The sequence below is a fragment of the Saccopteryx bilineata genome, chromosome 4, assembly GCF_036850765.1.
Source record: "Saccopteryx bilineata isolate mSacBil1 chromosome 4, mSacBil1_pri_phased_curated, whole genome shotgun sequence".
In the NCBI taxonomy this organism is placed as follows: Eukaryota; Metazoa; Chordata; class Mammalia; order Chiroptera; family Emballonuridae; genus Saccopteryx; species Saccopteryx bilineata.
In genome coordinates, this window is record NC_089493.1 from 128,715,566 (window position 1) to 128,742,934 (window position 27,369).

Genomic DNA, 27,369 nt, shown 5'->3' on the forward strand with positions numbered 1-27,369 from the left:
CCTCCACCCCCCCACCCCCAGAAAGTGGATAAGCCCCTTGGCCAGATCCAACAATTGGCTTACAGGGACCCACACTTCAAGTGTCCATGCTTCAAGCTTCTCTCCCTCCCTCCAGTGGAATCTATCCTAGCAGGGCAGCATATGCAGCACCCAGGCTGTGAAGCTCCACCCTGTTTAATGCACATTAGCTGCTGTGCTGGTACTGATCACAGAGCGAAATTCACCTAGCTGGGTCAGGTGTGAGGAGCCCTTCCTTTGGATACCACTCTAGCAGGGGTTGTTAGATCCTGAACTGATGCTTTCGGCAACTGGCCACTGGTGTACCAGCCTTGGGCCTCCCTGGCAGGAACCTGGCGCAGACCAGTGGGAGACACTGCCCGTGACTGATCCTCAGCAACTTTTTTGGAGCTACAAGCAATCCAGAGTTTGTGGCTGCCTCTGCTGGGCCTAGGTGTACATGGAAATACCAAGATGCACTCCTAGGATGACTTTTCCCCACAATGGGCCAGGGAGAAGGCCCACTTAAAGGCCAAGGTTCCCTGAGCCCCACCTCCTGTAGCCTCTGTCCCCTGGCTGCTTGCTGGGCTTGGCCAATGAAAACACCTCTGCCTGTGGAAATGCAGGGATTAGGAAGGGTGCTGGGTGAGGCTCCACCCCTGGCCCAAGGTGTCAGTCTGTCCAGACTTTTTTCACAGACCTCAATAGGGTGTGGCCCCAGAAGTCCAGTGGGTTTGGCCTCTGAGACGCAGAGATTTGGTTTGCCCGCACTCTGGACAGTTTCCACAGAGACTGCCGTGAGGTGGAATTATCAGTCTTAGGCTCAGGAGTGAGAGGGTGGGGAGTGGGGGTGAAGCTCCAACCTCAACACCAGAAAATGAGTCACTGATGCGCCCCTACCTCCTGGCTGCTCAGCACGACCCAGTCACTATGACTGGAGCAGGAGAGACTCCTGAGGGCTGAGCAGCTGCTTTTCCCCAGGCTGATGCCACTCAGAGGGGACTGTTCCACCCAAGAAAGATGGCAACTGTAGTACTGGAGAATGACTCAGCACAGGGGTTCTGGTGCCCATCCCCTACAGTGTCTCTTCCTGGGCCTCTAACTTTACACTATCCTCATGCACTCTAGTCCTCTCAGCTCTCCCTCCACCAGAGCCCCAGGTAAGTGGCTGTGAATGAGATTTTCTGTGCTGGCCCTTTAATATGGAGTCTGTGTCTCCAAGAGCTTCGTCTCTTTCTTGCAGAAACCTGGCTCTTTTCACCTCCAAATGCTGTCTGGGCATCTCTTCTAGGCTCTGGGGTTCTAGGCTGGGACTCTGGTCCTGGGGGTGGGCCAGCCCTTTCTGCATCTCTGCCCTTCCTCCAGTCTCAGTGTGGCTTCTTCTGTGATCCTTGGTTATAGACTTCTCTTCATTTAGTCCAAAGTTGATTTTTCAATATGATTATTCTTAAATATAGTTGTAATTCAATTTGGTCCTGGGAGATAGCAGTTGGAACACCCACCTACTCTGTTGCCATCTTTGAATCCCAGTTTTATATATATACATTTTTCTGTATTTATATATCTATAATTATATAAAACCATAAGTTTACCTTCGTACCAGTATTCTAGTCCAATACCATGGGGTTCATTCAGCCCTCTTCCATGTTTGTACCATACTACTCTGACTGAGGATTCTGATTGCAAGTGTTCCTTGTACATTTACTTGATTTATTTGTGATCCTGTATGTAGCTAATTTCCTGAATCATGAACCTCCTTTTTGACCCTGGTTCCACCACACATGTGGCCATATGGCTGACTTGCTTCTGGTTTCCATGACTACATTTTAAAGTAATATTTAACATTTTATTTCTTCTTTTCCTTTCTTGTCTAGGTCTTCCAAGATTTGCCAGCCAACCAGAACCTTCTTCAGTTTATGCTGGGAATAGTGCAGTTCTGAATTGTGAAGTTAATATCGATTTGGTCCCGTTTGTGAGATGGGAACAGAACAGGCAGCCTCTTCTTTTGGGAGACAGAATCACCAAACTTCCAAGTGGAACACTGGTTATCAGCAACGTGACTGAAGGAGATGGGGGACTTTACCGCTGCATAGTTGAAAGTGGTGGGCCACCAAAGTACAGTGACGAAGCTGAATTAAAAGTTCTTCCAGGTATTCATTTATTACCAGGACTGATGGTTTCATGTTTCCTGATGGGTAAAATTTGTTTTATTAGAATTCTTCTTTTATAAGCACTGTTAAATCTGCAGTGTGACATACTAATGTCAGCATAAGGAGTCTCAGTTTCTTACAAGGTAGAAAAAGAAGAAAACATGAGAAAGATCCACACTTTAGAGAATGCATTGGTCAGTAAAAACTTTTCAAGCAATAAAATATACTCAATATCTATTGCATTAATCTTGACCAAAGACACATCAGCTCTGTGTGTTTTTGTCAGGCATTCCCACATTAGGATACTTCTTAGAATTCTGTTACCTCCCTGTACTAGAATACTTTTCGTATGTAGGTCTTCGTACCTGTGAAAAGGAGGGACTCATTTAGGCTAGATTGTACAAGAGATGGACAGAGTGTAATTTACTATTGCAGCTCTTAAAGCGCTGGTGGGTAAGATTGTCACAGTGCTTCCCACTGTGATGTGACCAGCCCCGCCTCCATTCTCCTCCTCTCTGTGGGTTCCACACTACTCCTGTAGGCTTTCCTCGCAATCTGTTTCTTTTGTCTTCTGTCAGCTGTGTAACTTCTCTTTACTCACAACTTTGCTTCACCTCATTGTAGTCCCTCTGACCCCTTGATGTTTCCAGACCTTTCAGCTTCCATTCCCACTGATTCCTTCTGTATTTCTTATTTTAAGTGTATGTCTATGAATGTAATTGGACCATTTCTACGTTTTGTGTGCAGTTTTTACATATGATGACTTCACAGGCTTCTTTAGCCTATGTATTGGCTTGCAAGTGAGACTAATATGATGGGCAGTGACTTTTGATGGAGTTCCTGATGGGCCTTGAACTGGTTGTTTGTTCATGTTGACTATATTGGGATGACACTGGATGACATATATACAGGTCAGGTGCCCAATTCTGCAGCACATCTCTGTGGCCTTTTGACTAAGATCAAGTTGAACTGATTTTTTTTTTCTTCTTTTTCTGAAGCTGGAAACGGGGAGAGACAGACAGACTCCCGCATGCGTCCGACCGGGATCCACCTGGCACGCCCACTAGGGGCGAAGCTCTGCCCACCAGGGGGCGATGCTCTGCCCCTCCAGGGCGTCGCTCTGTTGTGACCAGAGCCACTCTAGCGCCTGGGGCAGAGGCCAAGGAGCCATCCCCAGCGCCCAGGCCATCTTTGCTCCAATGGAGCCTTGACTGCGGGAGGGGAAGAGAGAGACAGAGAGGAAGGAGGGGGGGCGGTGGAGAAGCAAATGGGCGCTTCTCCTATGTGCCCTGGCCGGGAATCAAACCCAGGTCCCCCGCATGCCAGGCCGATGCTCTACCGCTGAGCTAACCGGCCAGGGCCAGAACTGATTTTTTTAAATGCAGGACCTTTCATTGTCACCATCATCTTTGCCCTTGTCATTCCTATCCCAGCATGCCCTCAGCAGCCCTAGTTATGTTTTAAAATGTGTATTAGATTATGTCATGTCTTTGCTTAAAACCTCCTAGTGGTTTCCCATCTCAGAACAAGTGTTAACACCCTTGGTCAATGAGACTTTGTGTATAAGGTCATGTCACCTCCCTCCCCTATCTCTCTTCCTCCATCTTGTGCTTTTCTCTCCCTTACTCCATGTCTCTGGCACCTCATGTTTCTAGAACACTCCGAATATGCTCTTGCTTTTGGGCTTTACTGCTTATCTTTGTTTATTTCTCCCTTAATCCTCTTCCCTCAGATATCTGCCTAACTCACTGTCCTACCTCTCTGCCCAAATATGGATTTATCAGTGAAGCCTTCCTTGACCACAGTTTAAAACAATTTTCCATTCCTGTCCCCTCTTATCCCTGGTGCTTTCTTCTTCCCCCTTTGTTTTACTTCAGAACATATCCCCTCTGACACACGACATCTTTTATTTGTAGTTTCTCCCCCGTTAGTGTGTACTCTCAACTAAGGCAGGGAATTTTGTTGACATCAAGAAGGGTAACTAGCATAGAAAGGCCAGGAACTGTTTCTTCAAATTTGTTTCTGTCAAAATTCAATTAAATCCAACTAAATAATTCAAGGTTAAAAAAAAATACAACTATTGCCAGATAGCAGTGTCTTCCTGCCTCCTTCTTGACTTGCTTTTCCGTGGCAGAGTTCATGCTGCTTTTTCCCACCTGGGGTAGCATCCAAGCAGAGCCTCTATATGGGACCCAAGGGAACGAGATTCCAGCAGCAGAGGCCGAGCCACACTCAGTATCTGCGACAGCAGCGAAGTGCTGAGTGCCTTTTCGATGTAGTCAGGGAAGCTGTGCTCTTCAGGCTCAGTCTTTTGTTAACATTTTTTTTACTTTTACTTTTCAATTACAGTTGATACTCACTATTATCTTGTGTTACTTTCAAGTGTGCAGCATAGTGGTTAGACAATCATACACTTTACAAAGTGTTTCCCCAATATTTCTAGTGCCCACCTGGCACCATACATAGTTATTACAATGTTATTGACTATATTTCCTATGCTGTAGTTTACATCCCCATGACTGTTTTGTAACTACCAATTTCTACTACATATACTACATTAGTAGTAAAATGTGAAATAAGTTTATTTTTTGAATTAGCATTAAAAAACCAAAACTTTTTTTTAGTAATGATTGAAAGATGACTGATAATCTATTTATGGTTGAACCAAATAATCTACAATAAATTCTGATATTCCAGTTTTTACCTCTGTAAAATTTGTTTTTGAATTTTATTCTTTAATTACAGCTTACATTGAATATTATTTTATATTAGTTTTAGCTGTACAGTATAGTGGTTAGACAGTCATATACTTTTCAGAGTTTTCCCCTCAATATTCCCAGTGCATAGCTGGCACCATGCATAGTTATTACAGTATATCATCTATGTTCCCTATGCTGTACTTGACATCCGTTTGACTCTTTTATAACTACCAGTCTTTGCTTACCAGTTTCTTCATCTTTTTCACCCAGTACCTCAAACCTCCTGCCCTCTGACAACCATCAGTCTGTTGTCTGTGAGTCTGTTTTGTTTCTTTATTTTGTTCATCAGATTCCACATATAAGTGAAATCATATGGTATTTGCCTTTCTCTAACTCATTTCACTAAGCATAATACCCTGCAGGTCCATCAGGTGCTTCAGATGGTAAGATTTCCTTTCTTTTTATGGCTGAGTAATATTCCATTGTTAATCTGTACCATCACTTTTTAAAAATTTATTTTTTAATTGAAGTTATTGGAGTATAGTTTTAAGTGTGAATGAAAACTCAATAAACCATCATCTGCACACCGCATCATGCGCCCATCTCCCCAAGCAAAGTCTCCTCCATCCTCATTCCCCCACTTTGCCCATCTACACCTACCCCCACCCCCTTTCTCCCTGGCAAACTCCACTCTGTTATCTGTCTGTGTGTATCTATGTGTGAGATATATATATATATGCATGCTTTATTTTTGGTTAATCCCTTCACTTTCTGTCATCCAGCCCCCCCAACCCTTCCCCTCTGACAGCTGTTAGTCTGTTCCATGTGTCCATGCCTCTGTTTCTAGTTTGTTCCTCAGTTTACTCATTAAATTTCACATATAAGTCAGATCATATGGTATTTGTCTTTCTCTCACTGGCTTATTTCACTTAGCATAATACTCTCCAGGTCCATCGATGCTGTCGCTAAAAGGGAGATTTCAGTTTTTTTTCTTTCTCCTTGCAGCCATGTAGTATTCTATTGTGTAAGTAAACCATAGCTTTTTTATCCACTCGTCCACTGACAGACACTTGGACTACTTCCATCTTCTATTGTAAGTAATGTTGCAATGAACATAGGGGTACATGTATGCTTACAAATTAGTATTTCAAAATTCTTGGGATATATTCTCAAAACTGAGATAGCTGGGTCAAAAAACAGTTCCATTTTAAAGTTTTTGAGGAAATTCTGTACAATTTCCTGCAGTGGCTGCAGCAGTCTCCATCCCCACTGGCAGTGCAGGAGGGTTTCCTTTTCTCCACACCCTCACCAGCACTTGCTTGTTGATTTATTGATGATAGCCATTCTGACAGGTGTGAGGTGATCTCTCATTGTAGTTTGAATTTGTGTATCTCTGATGATTAGTGACCTTGAGCATTTTTCATGTGTTTGTTGGCCATCTGTATGTCCTCTTTGGAGAAGTGCTTATTCAGGCCCCCCCCCCTTTTTTTTAAGTGAGAGGAGGGGAGATAGACTCCTGCATGCACCCTGAACGGGATCCACCAGACAACGCCCATCTGGGGCTGATGCTCGAATCAACTGAGCTATCTTCAGCACTTGGAGCTGACATTTGGACCAGCCAAGCTATCCTCAGCACCTGGGGCTGATGCTTAGACCAACTGAGCTATCCTCAGCACCCAGGGCTGATGCTTGAACCATTGAAACCACTGGCTGCAAGAAGGGAAGAGAGAGAGAAGGGGGAGAGGGAGGGAAAGAGAAGCAATGGTTGCTTCTCTTGTGTGCCCTGACCAGGGATTAAACCTGGATGTCCGCATGCTGGGCTGATGCTCTATTCATTGAACCAACTGTCCAGGCTTTGCCCATTTTTCAATTGGATTGTTTGTCTTCCTGTTGTTGAGTTGTATACATTTCATATATAGAATCAACCCCTTAACAGATATCACTTACAAGTATGTTCTCCCATTCAGTAAGTTTTTTTGTTTCGTTGATGGTTTCCTTCACTGTGCAAAAACTATTTAGTTTGATTTAGTACCAATTGTTACTTTTTCTTTTTTTCCCCCTTTCCTGAGGAGGTATATCAGAAAACATATTGCTAAGAGAAATGTCAGGGATTTTATTGCCTATGTTTTCTTCTAGGAGTTTTATGGTTTCAAGTGTTACATTTAAGTCTTCAATTCATTTTGAGTTTATGCTTGTAAATGGTGTAAGAAGGGGATCTAGTTTCATTTTTTGCACATATCTGTCCAATTTTCCCAACACCATTTATTGAATAGACTTCAGCCCATTGAATATTTCTGCCCTCTCTGTCATAGATTAACTGGCCAAATATGTGTGGGTTTATTTCTGGCTCTCTTTTCTAGTCCATTTATTTATATGTCTGTTTTTATGCCAGTACCATGATGTTTTGATTACTATAGACTTGTAGTATAATTTTATATCAGGTATGGTGATACCTCCAACTTAGTTCTTCTTTCTCAAGATTGCTGTGGCTATTTGGGGTCTTTTGTGGTTCCACATAAATATTTGGATGATTTGTTTTAGTTCTGTGAAATACTCTGTTGGTATTTTGGTAGGAATTGCATTTAATCTATAAATTGTTTTGGATAGTATGAACATCTCAGTGATGTTAATTCTTCCCATCTGTGAGCATGGGTATATGCTTGTATTTATTTGTTTTTTCTTCAATAATTTTTCTTCAGAAGCACTGTCTTGAATAATGCTAATTTCTTATCTATAGAATTTTTAGAGAGATACCTTGTTTCTGGTGTGTTGGTTACAAGGCACGGTTGGGCCAGTGTCCATCAGAGAAGCATGTTTTACGGTTGATTGTAGGGGGGAGAGCAGGTTAATGTCAGTCTTCAAAGCAAGTGATTTTTTTTTTTCTGCTGAAAGCTGACTTTTAAAGCCTAAGTCTCAGGGTTTGGTTGGCTTCAGAGGCATGTTCATTGAAGCGAGTTGTAAATGATCTGTTAGACCATTTCTACTTGTTACCATGACTACAGAACCGTTATCATTTGTTTCACAAGTTTCAAGCTAGATATGACGCTGGTTACCACGACTATAAAACATCTTTTCCTATGAGTTTGGTGACAGGAGTCACATTTCCTTGCCTGAGAATGTTTTCCTTTTCTCAAAACTGAACACTAGAAATATGATATCAACAAAACCTAGGAAATCTTCTTTTATCCTTAAGAGGGGGAGTTCCTTTTTTTTTTTTTTTGTATTTTCCTGAAGTTGGAAACAGGGAGGCTGTCAGACAGACTCCCACATGCGCCTGACCGGGATCCACCCGGCATGCCCACCAGGGGGCGATGCTCAGCCCATCTGGGGTGTTGCTCTGTTGTAACCAGAGCCATTCTAGCGTCTGAGGCAGAGGCCACAGAGCCATCCTCAGCGCCCAGGCCAACTTTGCTCCAATGGAGCCTTGGCTGTGGGAGGGGAAGAGAGAGACAGAGAGGAAGGAGAGGGGGAGGGGTGGAGAAGCAGATGGGCGCTTCTCCTGTGTGCCCTGGTTGGGAATTGAACCCGGGACTCCTGCATGCCAGGCCGACACTCTACCACTGAGCCAACCGGCCAGGGCTAGAGGGGGGCCTTTTTATATGTCCATAAAGAGCAACTGTGTAAACAACAGTCAGTGGTAGTCTGATAGTTGCACCATTTTACAATCAAAGGATTGACAGACTGCGTGAACCAGGTTAAAGATGAGAACTCAGAAAACTTTTCAGAAACAACACACAGGCACAGCCAGGAAGGAAAGGAAACCTTTATGGCATTGCTGTGAGTAGGGAGGGAGCTGCGGAGTGCCCTGAGCCTGTTCAGTCTTCTCTGTCTTTATATCACTCACAAGGCATTCACTTTTTCGTATCCTTTAAAATAGAGGATACATGTTAACTTCAATGAACCACCCTCAGTTAATGAGTAAGTACCTTGAAGGCAGGAGCTATAACTTACATATCTTTAAGACCCCAGAGAACCTAGCATAGGGCTTTTGCACAGAGAAGTTTTTTGAGAAATGTTTGGTCATTTAAGTGGAATTCTCTTGTGTCACTTTTGCTTAAAATATTTTGTCATATGAAGCCACACTGATTGAATACAAATTTTCCATTCCTTATCATGAAAGTGGTAAAGTGCTTTCCTAATCTTTTATTTTAAAATAATAATAATAATAATAATAATAATAAATAATATATACCTGAATATATATGTATTTTTTTTCCCTAGATCCTGAGGTCACATCAAACTTGGTGTTTTTGAAACAGCCTTCTTCCCTGGTGAGAGTCATTGGTCAGAGCGTAGTGTTGCCATGTGTTGCTTCGGGACTTCCTGTCCCAGCCATTAGATGGATAAAGAATGAGGAGGCACTGAACACAGAAAGGTAACATGTTCCTAAAAGCTTTTCCAGCCTTAGGTGGAAACTTGGGCTGATCTTATTTGGGGCTATTGATTAATTTTAAAAATATATTTTTTACTTTTTTCAATTTAAACATATCATAATGCTTTTATCATCCTTAACATATGTTTATCTGCTGTCTTTGATTAGGATGTTTAAAGAAAAGATGCTTTCAAAATGTTAAGGGATATTTCTTTCATTTGTTCTTTCTGAGCTCTAGGACCCTTAGCTTATGGCCTCAGGATCTCCTTCTCTAAATTATTGTAAGAGTTTCCAGTCCTGACTAGCCTGAGACTTCTTACTCTCGTATGCATTTTGTTGATAGTTTTTCCCTTTACTGAGACATTCTTTATTTATTTATTTTTGCCTTTTTAAGTAACACCAGCTTCTTTTATGATGGCAAATTCTTCACCTGCCACAAAAGCTTTTTCTGTTAACATCAACTACCATGGCATCCATCCCATTCCCTTGTTGCTTCTATGGTCTGACACTTTTCTCACTTGTGTTCGGATAAGAGAGCTGAGGTGGTGGTGGTGGTGGAGGTGGTTAGGTATGCTTTGTTTCCAAAACAAGTAATCCCGTGCATTGCAGGGTATTTAATATCCTGAATACTACCCACTTGATGCCAATAGCACTCCCAACTTGTAACAACTGACATTGTTCCTGGGTATCACTGGGTATCTCTTGGGGGGCAGATTGTCTCCAGTTGTGGACCATTGTTCTAGGGCAGTGTTGTCCAATAGAAGTATGATGCAAGCCACAGGTAAGATTTAAAATTTTCTGGTGGCTGCGTTGAAAGAGTAAGAAGTACACTTGTGCTGCCAAGCATGCTGATAATTTATGCAGCATACCCTGCAGTGCAGGGCAGTCTTGCCAAAGCAATGAAGTTGGTGTTTAGTGTTGCTTCAGCATTTAAGTGAAGATTAAACATAATTTTAGAACTTTGGTTTCGCAGTCATTCTAGCCACATGGATTGAGCAGGTCTAGAGCATGTCAGTTTATAATCCAGAGGAAGCAGGCGGTCTTCACGTGTGTAGTTCTGCACCCAGGACGTAAAAAGGGAGGTCTGTCCCGTCAGCATGGCTGTCAGCCTTCAGGAGCCGGGGGGATGGTGGGATGCAGTCACATTATCTCCCACCTGCTCCATTAGAGCTGACGGCATCATCTCCAGCATCACCTGGTTTTTGTCTTAACAGCCATCCAGTTCCACTACTTCTACCTGTATTTTAAGCCTTTTCTTCTCCTTTCCCATCTAAGTATTATATAAGGAATTTATAAGACTTCCAGGGATTTTGTTAAATGTATGCTGACAAACATAAGGAACATTAAAGTAGGGGGAATAAAAATTTCAAACTCTCACAGAAGAAATTCTCATTGGCTACATGTGAGAATAAAATGTTTATCACAAGTAGGAAAGCTGAAATAGGTAACTTTTAAATTTTTAATATTTTGTCATAGAAGGACATTCTGGAAATATGTAAAGTGAGGAGTCTGCTCTCCTACATAAGAAATAAAAGTGAGGGTTTGTGTGATTCTCATTTGTTTATTAAATATTCAACAAATACTTGTTGGATGCTGGTTATGTTTGGCACTGTCTGCTGGGAATCCAGCCATTAATCGTGTACCAAGTTTTTGCTTTTAATGTGCTTGTATTCTAGTGGGTAAAAGTCAGACAATAATCATACAAGAATAAATTTTCAGTGTATGGTAAATGCTATGAAGAAATTATTACAAGGTATGTCATGGATGCCAAGAGAGGTATAGGTGGATAACTGTTTTATACCGCATGGTCGAAAATTGTTCTCATAGCAGAATGACTCTCGGACTGGGGGTCTAGATGGGTCAGGGGTATAGAAATGGTAGAAGTGTTACATATCTTCCTTTTATGTTATATCAAATTGTTACATTTGATTTCACTCAGAGATATTTCTTAGGGGAAATGTTTTTAAATTAGATCCAGAGTGGCTTACCATGGCTGGTCATCTTCCTCTGAGTTTTAAGGATAAATCAGGAAACTCTTAAGATTGCTTGACTTCTCCAGGCTCCTTCATGCTTGGATTATGTGGTAGAAAAGTCTGAGAAGCATCCTTTTGATACATCATTCTCCCAGGAAGCTGTAAGAGTAGGGAAGTGTGGGTGCTGTTCATGTTGGTATTTCCAGACCCGGGCACAGTGCCTGGTATGGGGAGAGTGGAGACCAATATATTGTGGTCAAATGTTTGAATTTAATACAGGAAAATAGAGGTAGGTGATAGAACACTAAAGTGAATCAAGTTACTTAGAAGTAGTTAGAGTGTCTTTGAGCGAAAGCCTTAAGAAATATGTAAATGAGCCTTAGCTAATAAATTACTTAGACTCCAAATTAGGAAAAAATTTAGAAATTGAAAGAAACAAATGTGGCTAGAAATCCAGATAGTACTGGATTGGCTCAAGTTAAAATAAAAAACAAAAAACTTAAATCGTTAGATATCTTTCTCTATTACTAAACTTAAGATATCTTTGAAAATGAATATTTTAAACCATTACCACTGCTTTCATAAATGGCTTAAAAATTGATATACTTAATCTTTTGACCAAATTTGTTCAGATTCTACCAAATACAGCTTTTGGAGGGGTGGTGGCAGTGGTGGAAATGTACCTATTTATTGAATAGTTTTATTTTAAAAGGAGAAAATCTAGGAATCCAGGAAGTACACATGCTATACAGTGCAGTGTGACTAAGAGCAAAATGTAATTTAGTAATCAAATAATGTTATATCTTCGTAGAATGATCAGAACCCAGCTGCAAAGGGACAGATTATGGTTATAAAAATGCACATAAGGCTCTGGCCAGTTGGCTCAGCAGTAGAGGGTCAGCCAAGCGTGTGGAAGTCTCAGGTTCAAGTCCCAGTCAGGTCACACAGGAGAAACAACCATCTGCTTCTCCACTCCATCCCCTCTGACCTCTCTCTGGCTCTCTCTCTCCCTTCCTGTCTCCTTCTCCTCCCTCTCCCTCTCCCATCCCCTCTCACCCACCCTCCCATAGCCATGGCTCAAATGATTTGAGCAGTTTGGCTCAGGACACTGAGGATGGCTCCATGGCCTCACCTCAGGTGCTAATAAGAGTTAGGTTGCTGAGCAACAGAGCAACGTCCCAGATGGGCACAGCATCACCCCCTAGTTGGCTTGCTGGGTGGATCCCTTTCAGGACACATGCAGGAGTCTGTCTCTGCCTCCTGCCTCTCAAATTTAAAAAAAAAAAAAGAAAGAAAAGAAAGCTCCCTGACCAGGAGGTGGTGCAGTGGATAGAGTGTTGGACTGGGACACAGAGGACCCAGGTTTGAACACCAAGGTCACCGACTTGAGCATAGGGTCTCTGCTTGAGCATGGGATCATGGACATGACCCCATGGTCACTGGCATGAGCCCCAAGGTCGCTGGTTTGAGCCCAAGGTCGCTAGCTTGAGCAAGAGGTCACTTGCTCTGCTGTAGCCCCTCCCACCATCAAGGCACATATGAGAACACAATCAACGAACAACTAAGGTGCTGCAATGAAGAATTGATGCTTCTCATCTCTCTCTTCCTGCCTGTCTGTCCCTATCTGTCCCTCGCTCTGTCTCTGTCACAAAAACAATTTTTTTAAATGCACATACAAGAATCAATGAGTGCATAAATAAGTGGAACAATAAAGCTATGTTTCTCTCTGTCTCCTTTTCTCTCTAAAAAATAATTAAAAATTTTTTTTTAATTATTAAAACAATTTGTTTGAAAGACAAGTTGAGGACTTGTTTTCTAGGAAGATGGAGTAGCTATATTTTTCCCTATTCTTCTAGCTAACTTAGTACAACTAAAAACCATGGAAATCATATGTAAAGCAATAGTAAGACTCTGGAAGGTGGAGAGAGGAAGACTGACTGGTACCATTAGGGACTTTGACATCCAGAAAACATTGCAATGGTGAGTTCCCTGAATTTGTTTTCGCCTCCTGTGTGCCAGTGTAAGCTGAAGAAGCTGGCAACTTCAAGATTACCAGTAGGCAGTCACAGGATGGCTCTAGCAGAGAGTGTGCTCTGTAGCCCAAGAACCGGGGGAGGGCAGCCTAGCACGGCAGAGCTGTTAGACTGTAGTCACTCCAACTCCAGCACAGCACCATGGAGGGAACTGGCCCTGCCCTCACCCATGCCAGCAAAGGCCACATGGGAGGCCTCAACTTCCATCCTTGCCAGGCTGGGGTGAGGTCATTCAGCCTCCCTGAGTGTGGTATCAGAGGTTAGGTAGGGAGCCAAGACTTTTGTTCCCGCCAGGCAGTATTTGTGGAAACCACATGGGAGAGCCTGGACTTATGTCCCATCCCTAGTAAGAGACACTTTGTCCCTTTCCCATTTGGGTGATATCAGAGAAGGCCTAGTGGAGAGTCAGACCTTCCCCTGCCCTGGAGCAGGAATGAGGCACTTGGGCTGCACTCAGCCGGGGGTCGTGTTCGTGAGGCTTAGTGGGGAGCCAGGACTTTCAACCCTGCTAGGCGTTAATGAGGAGGCCCCCACTTGCTCAAGGGCTAATGGACTGGGGAACCTGGACTTCTGCCTCCACCCGACAACGATGAGATGCTGTAATGCCGGTGGCCGCAGCCAGGCAGGTTCACATTGGATTTGGGCAGATAGTAGAGAAATTGTGGAGTTGGAAAGGGTTGAGCCATTTTATTTAATAAAGTCTCACAATAGCAGAGAAGCACACAGACGGGAAACCACCTCTCAGGCAAACAAACAGCAAACTGGCCCCTCACAGCAGCATGCAGGCAATCCACCAGCCGCAATCCCCATCTCTCTCGAGCGCAGGCACCCACAGCCGTATATAGGCTATGCACACATGGCACTGCCAGGTGCTCACGCACTAATCAAGCAAAGTGCTCACAGCTGGTACCCCAGCGAGCAAGGCTAACACAGCTGCCTCTCCCCCTTCCTTGGTGAGAGTGGTATCAGAAGAAGCCAAAACAAAGGCTTAGTGAGTCCCAGAATATTCAGATTTCAATAGAAAATCAGTCATCATACAAAGAACCAGAAAGCCTCAAATGAGAAAAGACAATCAGTCGATGCCAACATTGAGATGACAGGTGTTAGCATTACCTGACATAGATTGTACAGTAGTCACCATAGAAATGCTTCAGGGAGCCATTAGGAACACACCTGAAACCAGTGGAAACAGAATGTCTCAGCAAAGAGATAGAAAGTCTCCTCAGAGAAACAAAAGATTGAAAGAAAAACCATGTGGCAAATTTTGCATCTTGAGAAGAACCAAAAAACCGAGACCCTCCTTGGACAGGCTCAGCAGCAGACTAGGCAGAACAGAGGAAGAATCAGTGAACTGGAAAAAGAGAGAAGACACAAACGATCCACATTGGGACCAAAACAGACAAAGATATGAGTAGATATTTCACTGAAAAAGATACACGGATGGCAAATAAGCACAGGAAAAGTTGTTTAACATTATTGGCCATTAGGGAAATGCAGATTAGAAACACGGTGAGATATCACTACTCACATATAATAGCTTAAAAAAATTTTTTTAAAACGCTAACACCAAATGCTGTCAAGGCTGTGGAGAAGCAGGATCGCCCCAACATCACTGGCGGAAACGTCAACTGGCACAGCCACTCTAGAAACTGTTGGGCAGTTTTTTTAAACACTTAATAGGTGCAATAGCCATATGACCTAACATTGACATTCCTGAGCTGCATATTTCGTAGATGCAAACTTCCGTTCACATAGGAACCCGCCTGTGTATGTTTATAGTGATTTTATTTATTATAACACCAAACTGGAAACTACCCAGATACGTCCTCCACCTAGTGAGTGGTTGAACAAACTGGCATCTTCGTCCTGTGGAATTACTGCTGAGTCATAAAAGGAGTGAACTGTTGATCAGTGTAGCAACCTGGACGGATCCTCAGAGGATTGTCCGAGTGAAAAAGGCCAGTCCCCAAAGGTTGTATACTGTTTGATCCATTTATATAACATTCTTCTTGAAAGAAAAAAATTACTGACATGGAGAACAGATTAGTGGTTGCCAGAGGTTAATGAGGAGGTGGGGGATGGTATAAAAGAACAGTGTGAGGCAGTGGTGATTTATGAGATATTACCACAGGGGGATCTGGGGAAAGGGCACATGGTGTCTCCCTGTACTATTAGAACTGCATGTGAATCTATAGTTACCTCAGTGTAAAAAGTTTAAAGAAAGTGACAGTTTTGTGCCAGAGAGTGTATGAGATGTACAGACTCTTCCTTTCCTGCTGGCTTGGCATGACTAAAACGTCCTTTTGTTTTCTGGAGCCTCTTAGTGTCTGTGCTCTCCAGCTCTTCTATGATTATGCATTTATTTTTAAATTTTTCCTCCCCCTTCTCTTTCGCCTCTAAATGGCTTCCCTTTCTGCCACTCAGATACAGCACACACGACACCTGAGTTAGACAAGCAGTTTTCATTTTCCCTTCTCATTTACTGCCCCAGCCTCAAGTCTTCTTTGACATGTGTTTCTCCCTCCATTTCTCTGTTGAGTTAGTTTATTCATCTACAGGAACTGTACTGTCCAGTATCTCATCTCCTTCAGTGGCCTCCTAACTTTTCTTCCCACACGTGCTCTGGCCTCCTTCCAAGTGCATGTTCCCACCCCACCAGACCAAGTTTCTCTGTGCTCAAACCTCACCACATCACCAGCAACCCCCAGCCACTTTTTAAATGTTTAATGGATTTCTACTGTTTGTAGGTGAAGGACTGTTTTTTTATGACAGGGAGAGAGAGACAGAAAGAGGGACAGACAGAAAAGGAGAGAGATGAGAAGCATCAATTCTTTATTTCAGCTCCTTAGTTGTTAATTGATTGCTTTCTCATATGTGCCTTGACTAGGGGGCTCCAGCCTTAAGCCAGCGACCTTGGGCTCAAGTCAGAGACCTTTGGGCTCAAACTAGCAACCATGGGGTCATGTCTATGATCCCACGCTCAAGCCAGCCAGCAACCCCTCTCTCCAGCTAGTGAGCCCGCGCTCAAACTGAGTACCTCGGGGTTTCGAACCTGAGTCCTCCATGTCCCAGTCCGATGCTCTATCCACTGCACCACCACCTGGTCAGGTAGGACTCAGATTCTTAAAAATGGCTTTGAAGCCTTGCGTGGTCCACTCCATCCTCACTGCTCTTTTTTTCTCTCTTATACCTGCCACACTGGTTATTTTCGGATCCCCATATGCAGTTGATCCTTGCTGCCCTGGTTCCTTTGCATGGGCTGGTCTTCTTTCTGAAATCTTTCCTTCCCCCTCATTGTATCTGTTTCAACCTATTTTTGAATCTTAGTTCAAGGGTTACTTTGGTCAGGAAAACTCCCTGTTCTAATTCTCTGGCAGTTTCTTTGGCTGAACAGCTTTGTCGAATCATGGCCCTTGGTGTCTGATTTTCTCACTGAGGTGCCCGGTGGCACTGACTATGCTCAAGCTGCGTCTCAAGGCTGCTACCTAGCACAGGCATGCCAGGCCTGCATTCGCTCCTGACCTTCGTTTCTCAGCTTTTCTTGAAGAGGAGTCAATACGTTTTGCCTCCTCTTTGCCCCTTTCGTTGTCATAGTTCCTCTCTTTCTCTTAATTCCGGACCATTAAATAACTTTACAACTGAACTTCCTGCTTTTAGTCTTTTTCCCACTCCTATTGTTTCTTCACTAGATCTGATCATGTTATCCATCTGCTTAAAAGCCTTCCCCTTTGGCCAAAAATCTAGGTCTCCTTAGCACACCAGACTCCTCTAGACGGACCCTGGCCACTCACGGACAGACAGTACACCCTTTCGGTTCAGCCACACGAGGCTTAACTTGGGTCCACTGCCTGAGCATACTTTCTCACGTATGGTTTCATTAGCCTGTATTTTTAAAATTTGGAGTTGTGAAGGCTTGATTGCCATTTTACTGTAAGCCATCATTCAGTTTCGTGAACAAGTTAAAGATACTCATCCTCTTGGACTTCTTTTCAAGAGAGTGAAATTGGCTCCCTGAAGGAGGGCTGACCGCTGCCGTGCTGGCCCTCAGCTTCGGCCAGTGGAGGCGCAGCAAGTACCAGGAGCATTTCTAGTACAATTATTAGATGTCAGTACTGCATCCTGATTTCCAGAGTATCGTACTAGCTTGTGTTTCAGATTTTGTTTCTCTCAGCTGGGGGTCATCTGTCTACATTGCTGATTTCCCGTTTGTGAATGTTATTTTCTGTTTCTGAAGCTTAGTAGTGATTTTATCCAAGGGTAAAATACAGCATTTTTAATGTTTGTAACTTTTTCTTATTTTGTCTCATCTGTTTTACCCCAATTTTTTTTGCTCTGCTCCATTATCAGTTGTCTTGCCTCTCTGTCCCGTCACACAGAATTACTATATTTTGAATAGGAAAGCTACTTAATAAGGTTTGGTAATGACCTTGCAGGGTTCTTCTTAGAGAAGTTACCAAACCTGATTCTGGCTTTCCTCTTTCTTTGTGCAGGAACTTTATCTTGTTTATCAGATTCAGGAAGACTTAATTACCCAAACTCACGGTGTACTGAAATTGAAGCCAGAATAGCGCTTTACTTAGGTTGAGAATTATAACTGTGGCACAGACTCAGAAGTCATTTCCTCTGATTTTTCCCCCCATCAGGAATTCTACATGTAAAGCCAAATGATCAGAACATTTCTTGTTGGAGCATAGATGCAAATGAAAAATATAACAGTATTATGATTTGAGAGAAAAATCTGAAAACCAGTTTGGGCATAGAACCTCAAAATAAAATTTTGAGTCTCCAGACTCTTCAAATGAACTAAACTGGTTCATTTGATAAAACTTGGATCATAATAATTGATTTGTGATTCCTTCCTTGATGTTACAGGATTATTTTACTTTCCCTTTAAATCAATTTAAATTACGAGATAGAGCTGGGTTGGTAATAATCAGCATCTTATTGATAGTGGCATGCTAGTGGCTGTTCCATGCCTTGTCACCACATCCAGCAAACTGCTCCCTGGCACTGCCCTTCCCCCATGCCTTCTTCTCCCTCCTTTTTTCAGCCACATCATGATAGGAAGCTCTCAGTAGTCTCTGTAACCCTCTGACTTACTGTTTCTGATCTGACCTTCCACTCTTCCTATTAGTCACCTCAGTGTGGCATAGCTGTGGTAGAGTGATACTCAGGTCAACTCCAGACTTCAAAATTACATTCTTTGTAAAACAAACAAACAAACAAACAAAAACTGGACACAAGGGATGCAGGGGTGAACAATAGGAAGTGGAATCAGTCACAAAAGCAGCGTCTCGTAAGGAATGATTAGGAGTGCTGGAGATAGTTCATTATAACATTTTGATTTGCATTTGTGATATTCATGTATGAAAAATATGATGAAAGCAAATTGGAATAAATTAAATTCTGGTAATTTTATGTGGTCTTTGTCCATCGAAAGCCATGTAAGTAATAATACTGCTTTCTCAGGTATTGTTTACCTACATCGGAAATACATCTGTTTTCTAAACACAGTTCTGCAGGATCGGCACTGCTGGCAGGAGGGAGCCTGGAGATCAGCGACGTCACTGAAGATGATGCTGGGACTTACGTCTGTGTCGCCGACAATGGAAATGAGACGATCGAAGCCCAGGCGGAGCTGACAATACAAGGTACGTCAGCATTTCCTGTGCAAATCCAGATTCTTTGTCCTATGTGGGCTTGCCAGTTTTTTTTTTTTATCATTAATGTGGGAGAGGCATAGTAGTTAAAAGCCTGTGCTCTCTACCTGACTGAGTGGGTTCAGATTCTGGGTCTCCTGTTCCCTGGCTGTGTAACTCTAGGGAATTTACTTAACTTCTTGGAGCTTCGTTTTCCTCCTCCGTAAAATGGAGATGATAAGAGTACATACCTCCTGGGGCTGCTGTGAGGATTAGCATAGTTAGAATTTGTAAAACTCTTAGAATAGTGGCTCAGATATGGGCCCGGACTGGTTGGCTCAGTGGTAGAGTGTTGGTGTGGTCTGTGGATGTCCTGGGTTTGATTCCTGGTCAGGGCACATAGGAGAAGTGACCATCTGCTTCTCCACCCTTCCCCTTCCTCTTCCCCTTCCCTTTCCCTTTCCCCTTCTCCTTCCTTTTCCCCTTCCCCTTCCCCTTCCCCTTCTCTCTCTCTCTCTTTCTCTCCCCCTCTCTCCCTCTTTTCAACTCCTACAACCATGGCTCGACTGGTTTGAGCACATTGGTCCAGGCACTGAGGATGGCTCCGTGCAGCCTCCACCTCAGGCACTAAAAATGTTCAATTGCAAGCATGGCCCCAGATGGGCAGAGCATCGGCTCCAGACAGGGGTTGCCAGGTAGATCCCGGTTGAGGCACATGAGGGACTCTGTCTCTCTGTCTCCCCTCCTCTCACTTGGAAAAAGAAGGAAAAAAAAATTATGGTAAAAGCTTGAAGTTGCTGTTGTTGTATGCAGTCATAGTGTGGGCCTCTGGGTCATTCAGTTCACTCTTGTTTTCCATGCTCCCTCACAAAGGTGTCTCTGTTCTATGACTAAGAACCAAGGATCTCTGAGCCCTGGTGTTCCCTCCTCTCAGGTGAATAGCTCACCCAGGACGGGGAGTACACCGCAGCTCTTGGTGTAACATGGTTGTCTTTTTGGGGATGTATGTCTTCTGTTGAGCCCATGCTGAGTGTCCCAGTGTCATGGCGTCTCTGCTCACTCATAGGCCCTCTGATTTAGAAATCAGAGAATGAGCATGGTGTGCACACGTTGTCTCTCCCTCGTCCTGTTACCCTCACCCTGCCTCCGTAGGCACTGCACCCCCAGAAGAGTGCCTGCTGTCTCTCCTGTGATTTGTCTGCACCCTCATTTATCTTTGTTTTAAATAAAAATCTTTGAGACCTCCTCTGTATGTTCAGGGAAAGCCAGCAGTGCTTCGATATGTAGAGGTGTATACAAGCTCATGGTGTTCATCATCTGCTTGTCCCAGATTGTATTGTATTTGAAAGACTGCTTCTGGTCTGTGGTTTGGGTTGTTTCATATTTTATAGGAAAGTATTTTTCTTGGTACATTTTGTGGGGTTTAGAGTGGGAAGTAGAATAGCTACATTCCTATTCTGATGGTTACCAGAGCTCTCAAATGTGTTTTTGGTAGGAATTGGAGCAGACTCTTTGGAGGTTCTGTGCTTGGGAAAGCAATAGTGTTTATATTCTCTATTGCTGTTTGTGGATGGATTCATAATCTCTGAAAATTGGAAAAGGAGTCCCTCTAATTCACATGACTATTACTTCAGTGAGCTCAACCATTATTCTTGTCTGATAGAAGCTTGGCTATGACCAGCTATAAAATGACTAGTTTATTTCTTTACCTCTGTGTGGATGGGGTTGAACAGATAAAATATTAGTAAGTCTGCCATGACGAAGTAACTGCTTGAGCTAAAGCCGACCTGACAGATAAAATGTTAGTAAACTCTATGTTGTTTGATCTTTATACTTCCAGTACTGGGTGTTTTCTCACTCCCGTTTTTTTTTTCTTCTGATAATCAGATTCTTGGCCTAACACTCTTCTTTCATTTTCCTACCTGTGCCTCAGTTTTCTTCCATGTAAAGTACCTTGTTATTGGTTTCAAATGAGAGGCATAGTGTCCACCATACATGTCAGTTGCATTTGCCTGTGCAATTATTTTCTACTCTTTTATTTTTATACACTGTGCAGGATTTAAATGAAAATCTTTCTATCAGCTGAATTAACTGCATTATTTTTTAATTTTTTTTATTTTTTACAGAGACAGAGAGTGAGTCAGAGAGAGGGATAGACAGGAAGGAAGAGAGATGAGAAGTATCAATCAGTTTTTCATTGCGCGTTGCAACACCGTAGTTAGTTGTTAATTGATTGCTTTCTCATTTGTGCCTTGACTGCGGGCCTTCAGCAGACCGAGTGACCCCTTGCTGGAGCCAGCGACCTTGGGTTCAAGCTGGTGGGCTTTTTTTTTTTTTTTTTGCTCAAGCCAGATGAGCCCGCACTCAAGCTGGCGACCTCGGGGTCTCGAACCTGGGTCTTCTGCATCCCAGTCATACGCTCTATCCACTGTGCCACTGCCTGGTCAGGCTGAATTAACTGCATTTTTAAGTCATAAGGTAATGCATACCTCTCACAGTTTGCACCCAGGTCAGTATTAGTATATATGTATAGAGAAAGTGCCTATACGTGGACACGTTCTAGAAAACTGAGAAAAGAATAAAGGTGAGGAAGCCAGGATATTAATTACAATAGGCCCTGGCAGGTAGGCTAAGCAGTAGAGCATTGGCCCAGTGTGTGGAAGTCCTGGGTTCAATTCCTGGTCAGGGCACACAGGAGAAGCAACCATTTGTTCTCTACCCCTGCCCTTCCCCTTCCCCCTGTCCCTTACCCCCAGCCATGGCTAGAATGGTTCGAGTGAGTTGGCTTCAGGCACTGAGGACGGCTCTATAGCCTCGCAGTGGTGTTCCCTCTCTCTCTCCCCTCTCTCTCTTTTCACTTCCTGCAGCCATGGCTCAACTGGTTTGAGCACATTGGCCCGGGCACTGAGGGCCTGGGCTGTATAGCCTTGCGTCAGGCACCAAAATAGCTTGGTTGATGAACAATGAAGCAGTGGCCCCAGATGGGCAGATCCACCCGGTATGGGGCTTGCCAGATGGATCCAGGTTGTGGTGCATTGCGAGAGTCTGTCTCACTGCCTCTCTGTCTCTCACTTAATTAAAAAAAGAAACTACAATAAAACTTCCCTAATGAAAACAACATACTGCTGGCCCAAGAATAGACAATAGAAAAGAATAAAATATGGCTGTTACATAAATATTATGTAAGATAATTATGGGACTTTCAGATAGTATGAAAATGACAGTTCAGTTCATAGGGGGATGTGCTTTATTTACTAAAGGGTATTGGTCCAGTAGATTTCCAAGTGGAAGAAAATAAAGTTGGATTTCTACTTCAAACTAAGATCTAAATGTAAAAAAGTGAAGAATAAAAAAGTGGGATAGCATTTTTATCATCTGATAGGAGAAACCGTCTTAGGAGAAACAGAAATAGTGTGTTAAGCAAAAACTTAACAAATTTTGACAACATGCACATTTAAAGAAACATATAGGAACAATCTTGTAAATAAAAGCTAAATGCAAATGATAGACTTGGAGAAAATAGACTTGTAGCACATAACTGAGAAAGGGTGGGGTCTTTATTAAAATAGAGCTTTAGTAACAGTTTTTTTTTATTTTAAGAAGAATCCTAAGGAACATTGATAAGAACTATTAACAGGCACTTTACAGGCGTTTATTAGTTATTTGCATTTCTTTATCAGTAGAGAGTCAACCTCATAAGTAGTCAGAAAAATGCAAATTTAAAGGGTACTATTTCCCCCAGCCATTATCTTGGCAAAAATTAAAAAGATTTTGAATTCTGAAGCATGTGACAAGATGCTCAGAACTGAAAATAACTGATATTATCTCACCAGTACAGAACAGGGCAAAAGCATTACCTCCTTGGTTCTAGATGTTGTATTCTTTTGTGAAATTTAAGGTTGAATTAGTGGTGTGTTTTTAATATTCTTGTTATGCGGAGCAACTGTAAGAATGAGACAGCACTCGATCATCAGGTGTGCAGGCTTTATTAGAGGAGAAAGACCTGCCGGGGCACTCTTCCAGGAGAAGTGCACCAGTACAAGCTAGGGGGACAAATTATATGGGGTCAAGAAAAAATTCGACCATGTGGGTGTTAAATCAAAACTCCTGGTATGTCCGGAGCCCCTCCTTGGGGTGGCTTGTCAGCTTTTTGGAATTCCTCTGTCTCAGGGGTGATAGTCCAGTAAGGGTGAGGTCTGACAGATAAGCGGAACATCAAGGGGGCAGTTTGGAATTTACATATCTATCATTTCTCAACTCTGTGGTTACATATAAAAGAAAGGCAGTTATTAATTTTATAATATATGGTAAGGGGTGATGAGGAGAAAGGGGAGAAAAAATTGGAAAATTATTGCTTCTTCTGTAGAGAACTCAAGAACAGAACCTTGCCAAGCCAAGTTCCTCATTCAGTTAAGGAGGTCATCAATTTCTGTGCTGTAAGGTCTGAACCAGGCGATGTCTTCTAAAACCTGAGTGAGGAAGTAAAAAAATTTTGCGAGGTAATAATTGTTAGTTGCTTGCTGCGAGTGCTGATTGAACAGGGTGACATGGTGATACATGGTCTCCTGGATGAGCCTCATGAGACATGCTGGTCTGGTTCCTCTCGAATGGGAGGACATATGGAGATTTTTAGAGACAGGGAACCTGTTGGTGTAAGGGTTTTTTTTTTTTTTGTTTTTACAGAGACAGAGAGAGAGAGAGTCAGAGAGAGGGATAGACAGGGACGGACAGACAGGAACGGAGAGATGAGAAGCATCAATCATTAGTTGTTTCATTGCGCATTGCGACCAGTGGGTCCAAGCTGGTGAGCTTTTGCTCAAACCAGATGAGCCCGCACTCCAGCTGGCAACCTCGGGGTCTCGAACCTGGGTCCTTGGCATCCCAGTCCAGCGCTCTATCCACTGCACCACCGCCTGGTCAGGGTGGTGTAAGTTTTTAGAAGGACTGAATGTATGTGGTTTAAAAAGAAGGGGGTTTAGAGAACATTCAGGAGGGAACAGGGGCGGCTTCTTCCTGCTGTCATCCCTACCTATTTGATATTTCCCTCCTGAAGTTCTCCTTGGGGTATTGGAGAATAGGAATGTAGGAGCATTTGATTGTAGGTAATCCTAGAGATTTCTCTCATCCGGGCCTGTAGGAACTAGATAAAGAGGCAAGTATTTGGAGATTAGGAATGCAGAGATAAGGAGGGTTGTATAGCAGGGGTGGGGGTGGGGTGGGGGAGAAAGTTCTTCCATGGTAAAGGTAGAGATATTTTTTCCTGGCAGCCCTGGAGAGAGCAGTTAGCTTGAGCTAAAAGAAATGTTTCATGTCCGTTTGTAGGCTCTTCTTCAGCCAAGAAGACCCAGTGATCTTGTCCCCTTACTATGTGAAGGGTAAAAAGACTGAGAAGCGTTAAGAGGTGGATGCTATTTATTCTCCTAGTTCTTCAGGGATATGGGAGAGCTTTAGGGTTAGGGGACCTGTAGGGGTTGAAAGAGATAGGACTTAGGAGGTTTGCTGATATAGGGTTTTAGATTTTTCTGTTTAGCGAGGGCAGGTTTCAGGGTTAGTGTGTAAGGTTAGGCAGATTTTTCCAATTTTTGATTGGCGAAGGTCTGCATGCGGTTCTGTAATAAACTAGTGAACAAATGTAAGAGGCAGGGTCCAAAAGTTAGAAAAATAAAATAGAGTGAGTGGACCAATGGAAGGCACTAGTCAAGACACCCAGTTTGTGAGAAACGACTAATTCCATGTTCACAAATTCACTGGGCTTCAGAGAGAGAGAGAGCGAATAGGAATAAGACAGGGAAGTAGCCAGTCCCCCTGACCCTAGACCTACTTCTGTAGAGATTTCTAAAGCAATAAGAAGAGGGATTACCTGTACAGCTTGTTTGGTTCTTAGATTGTCGGGTAGTGTACTAGGAATTGAAAGAGGCTCATGGGGTGGGATTAAGTTGATATTTGGGGTGAGATCGATTAGGGTACAGGTTTCTGTCTCATTAGTAGGGAGACACATATAGGTGTTGGTCCCATACAAGTAGAAAGCCCCTGATTGGGTGAGGCAGGCTGAGAGGTGAATAGAGAATAGAAGGACAAGGAGTCAGTTTTGTTTCTCTGTTTCTGAGCTCCAGATGGTCAGGGTGGAGGAAAGAGTCATCCCAATAACTGAGGAGAATAGAGGATTGTTAGCTAGGGTGACTGATTAAACATTCTTTGAAAACCAGTTTTCTGACTGTACATATTTTTTTCTCAGTACAAATCTCATGCAACCTGCACAAACCTTCTACAACTTACATAAACCTTCAACTTTCATAAACTTTCTTATCCAGAAATAACAGGCCTTCATAACAACTTGCTTTTCCTTTTTCTTTCAAAAGTATTTTCGTACCTTATACCTTCTATTATCAAAACCGTACAATTCCTTTCTAGTCAGAACTCTTGATTTAAAAATCTTTAACCTTTAGTGTCAATTAAGTTGACTTTCTTTTTATTCTAGTTTCCCTTTTCCCAAAGCCTGATTAAAAGAGTCCTTAGCTTTTTCATATATTCGCCATACATAGACCAACCAGCTTCAGATTTGTGGTTGGAGTAAAGCATGCCATTTTTCTATTTTAGCAGCAGTGGGAGTTGTCAAGATCACGGTGTGTGGAACTGTCCACAAGAAAGTCAGTCCTTGGGTGATATAATGCTGGAAGCACCTCTTGGACAGTCTTTAAACAGTTTGCTGAGTAACCTGTAAATCCTGCAAGTGCTTAGGAAAACGGTGGTTACATTTCTACACTTTGCAGTTAGAGTTTAAGTCCTAGTGGTCACTGCTTCTAGCTGGAATTAGCAGCAGGTCCCAGCCTATAATATGCATGAGGCATTGAGATAAGAGGAATAAAGGAGATACTATACATTAAATAAAGTAACAAAGTCAGACTGTCGATACCCACAGTAGAGATCTTTGAGGGATAAATAAAACTTAAATATTCAAGTGAGGCATAGTAGGTGGCCCTTGTGTTTACAAGAAATGAGATCAGTTTATCTGCTACTTGGAAGAAATACCTTAGGCTCGTGAAGGATGTCCTTGGGCCTTCAGTGGCAATTCCCAGCATGCTGGGCAAGGTCAGGTCACAGGTAGCTGGAGCAGGGCTAGAAGAGACTGAACCCTCCCTCCATGGAGCAAGGGGGCAGCTTACCTTCTCGTGTCCCTCTTTCCACAGCAGAGGTGTGTCCCTTGATGGGGCCGGGAAGCCTGGCAGGCTTCAGTTCAATGACCTTTTTTCCACTCTTGAAGTAGGGCCCTGATGGAATCCTATGAAGCCCTTTAGGGCGCTGGAGCCTTTAAGAGCGTATGCCAAAAGCTAGTATTTCCTGACTTCTTTTGGGCCTTATTTGCCTTTTCTGTTACTTCCTTGGCCATTATAGACCTTAAAAGCCATGCTCAGAAGATCTCACTGACGGCTTGACTAAGAGCAAAATTGGGAATCCAGTGTTTAAAGAGTCTGTTAGACCAAGAAAAGAAAGGATTTGATATGTAGTGGTTGATAGGTGGTTGGAGACTGTGGAGGGTCTGAGTTCGATCTAGGGTGAGACCTCAGGTGGTGGGAGTTAAGGCGATGCCTAGATAGACTACAGACTGAGAGTGAAGTTGAGCCTTAGTAGAGAAGACACTATATCACTTCATAGCGAGAAAGTTAAGAAGGGTGGCAGTGTGTCTCCTTGAAGCAGGCCGGGAGGGGCTGCAGAGGAGCAGGTTATCTGTATATTGTAAGAGAGTACTAGTTTTGAGATGGCATGCTGCTAAGTCCTGAGCTAGTGCCTGCCGAAACAGGTGTGGGCTGTTTCTGAACCCCTGGGGTAAGACAGTCCATGTAAATTGCCGGGCTGCATTAGCGTCTGGGTAAAGGCAAACAGAAAGTAAGAGTCAGGGTGTAAATGAGACTCAGAGACATGGACAAGAGTGTGGGGGTTACGGGGTGGGGTGGAGGAGGGGGAGGGGGTTGGGGGAGTGGAGGGGCACAAACAACCAGTTAGAAGGTGACGGAAGACAATTGGACTTTGGGTGATGGGAATGCAGCATAATCAAATGTCAAAATAACCTAGAGATGTTTTCTCCAAACATGTGTACCCTGATTTATCAATGTCACCCCATTAAAATTAATTTTTAAAAAAAGAGTCAGGGTGTAGAGGAATGGTAAAGAAGGCATCCTTGAGGTCTAGGACCCTGAAGTGAGTAGTGTTTGAGGGGATGTGTGACAGTAACTTGTAGAGATTAGGGACTACTGGATGGAGGGGAATTAGATGTAAGATGTAATCATTGATTAGGTGTAAGGCTTGTACGAGGCGATAAGCCCCTGAAGGTTTTTGAACAGGAAGGATGAGGTATTGCAGGGAGAGTCCATGGAGATGAGTAAGCCTTGATTTAAGAGGTGGGTAATTATTGGTTTAAGGCCATGGAAACAGGCACAGTTACACATTAAACAAAGATTTTACAAATTATGAGTTAAGGAATTTAAATGAGCGTGCTTTACTTGTTTCA

General features: G+C 43.1%; 2 protein-coding genes across 8 annotated transcripts in view; both read left to right on the plus strand.

Moving 5' to 3' along the window:
• Positions 1–27,369, plus strand: part of BBS4 (Bardet-Biedl syndrome 4) — a 948,798-nt gene that overhangs the window by 562,464 nt on the left and 358,965 nt on the right. The window lies entirely within an intron of this gene.
• NEO1 (neogenin 1) overlaps positions 1–27,369 on the plus strand; it is a 247,168-nt gene that overhangs the window by 93,525 nt on the left and 126,274 nt on the right. For all 7 annotated transcript variants that reach the window (XM_066278054.1, XM_066278057.1, XM_066278059.1 and 4 more), the window contains 3 exons: positions 1,872–2,147; positions 9,068–9,221; positions 18,739–18,875. In XM_066278054.1, the coding sequence (XP_066134151.1) occupies positions 1,872–2,147; positions 9,068–9,221; positions 18,739–18,875 (567 nt within the window). The remainder of the gene's footprint in view (positions 1–1,871; positions 2,148–9,067; positions 9,222–18,738; positions 18,876–27,369) is intronic.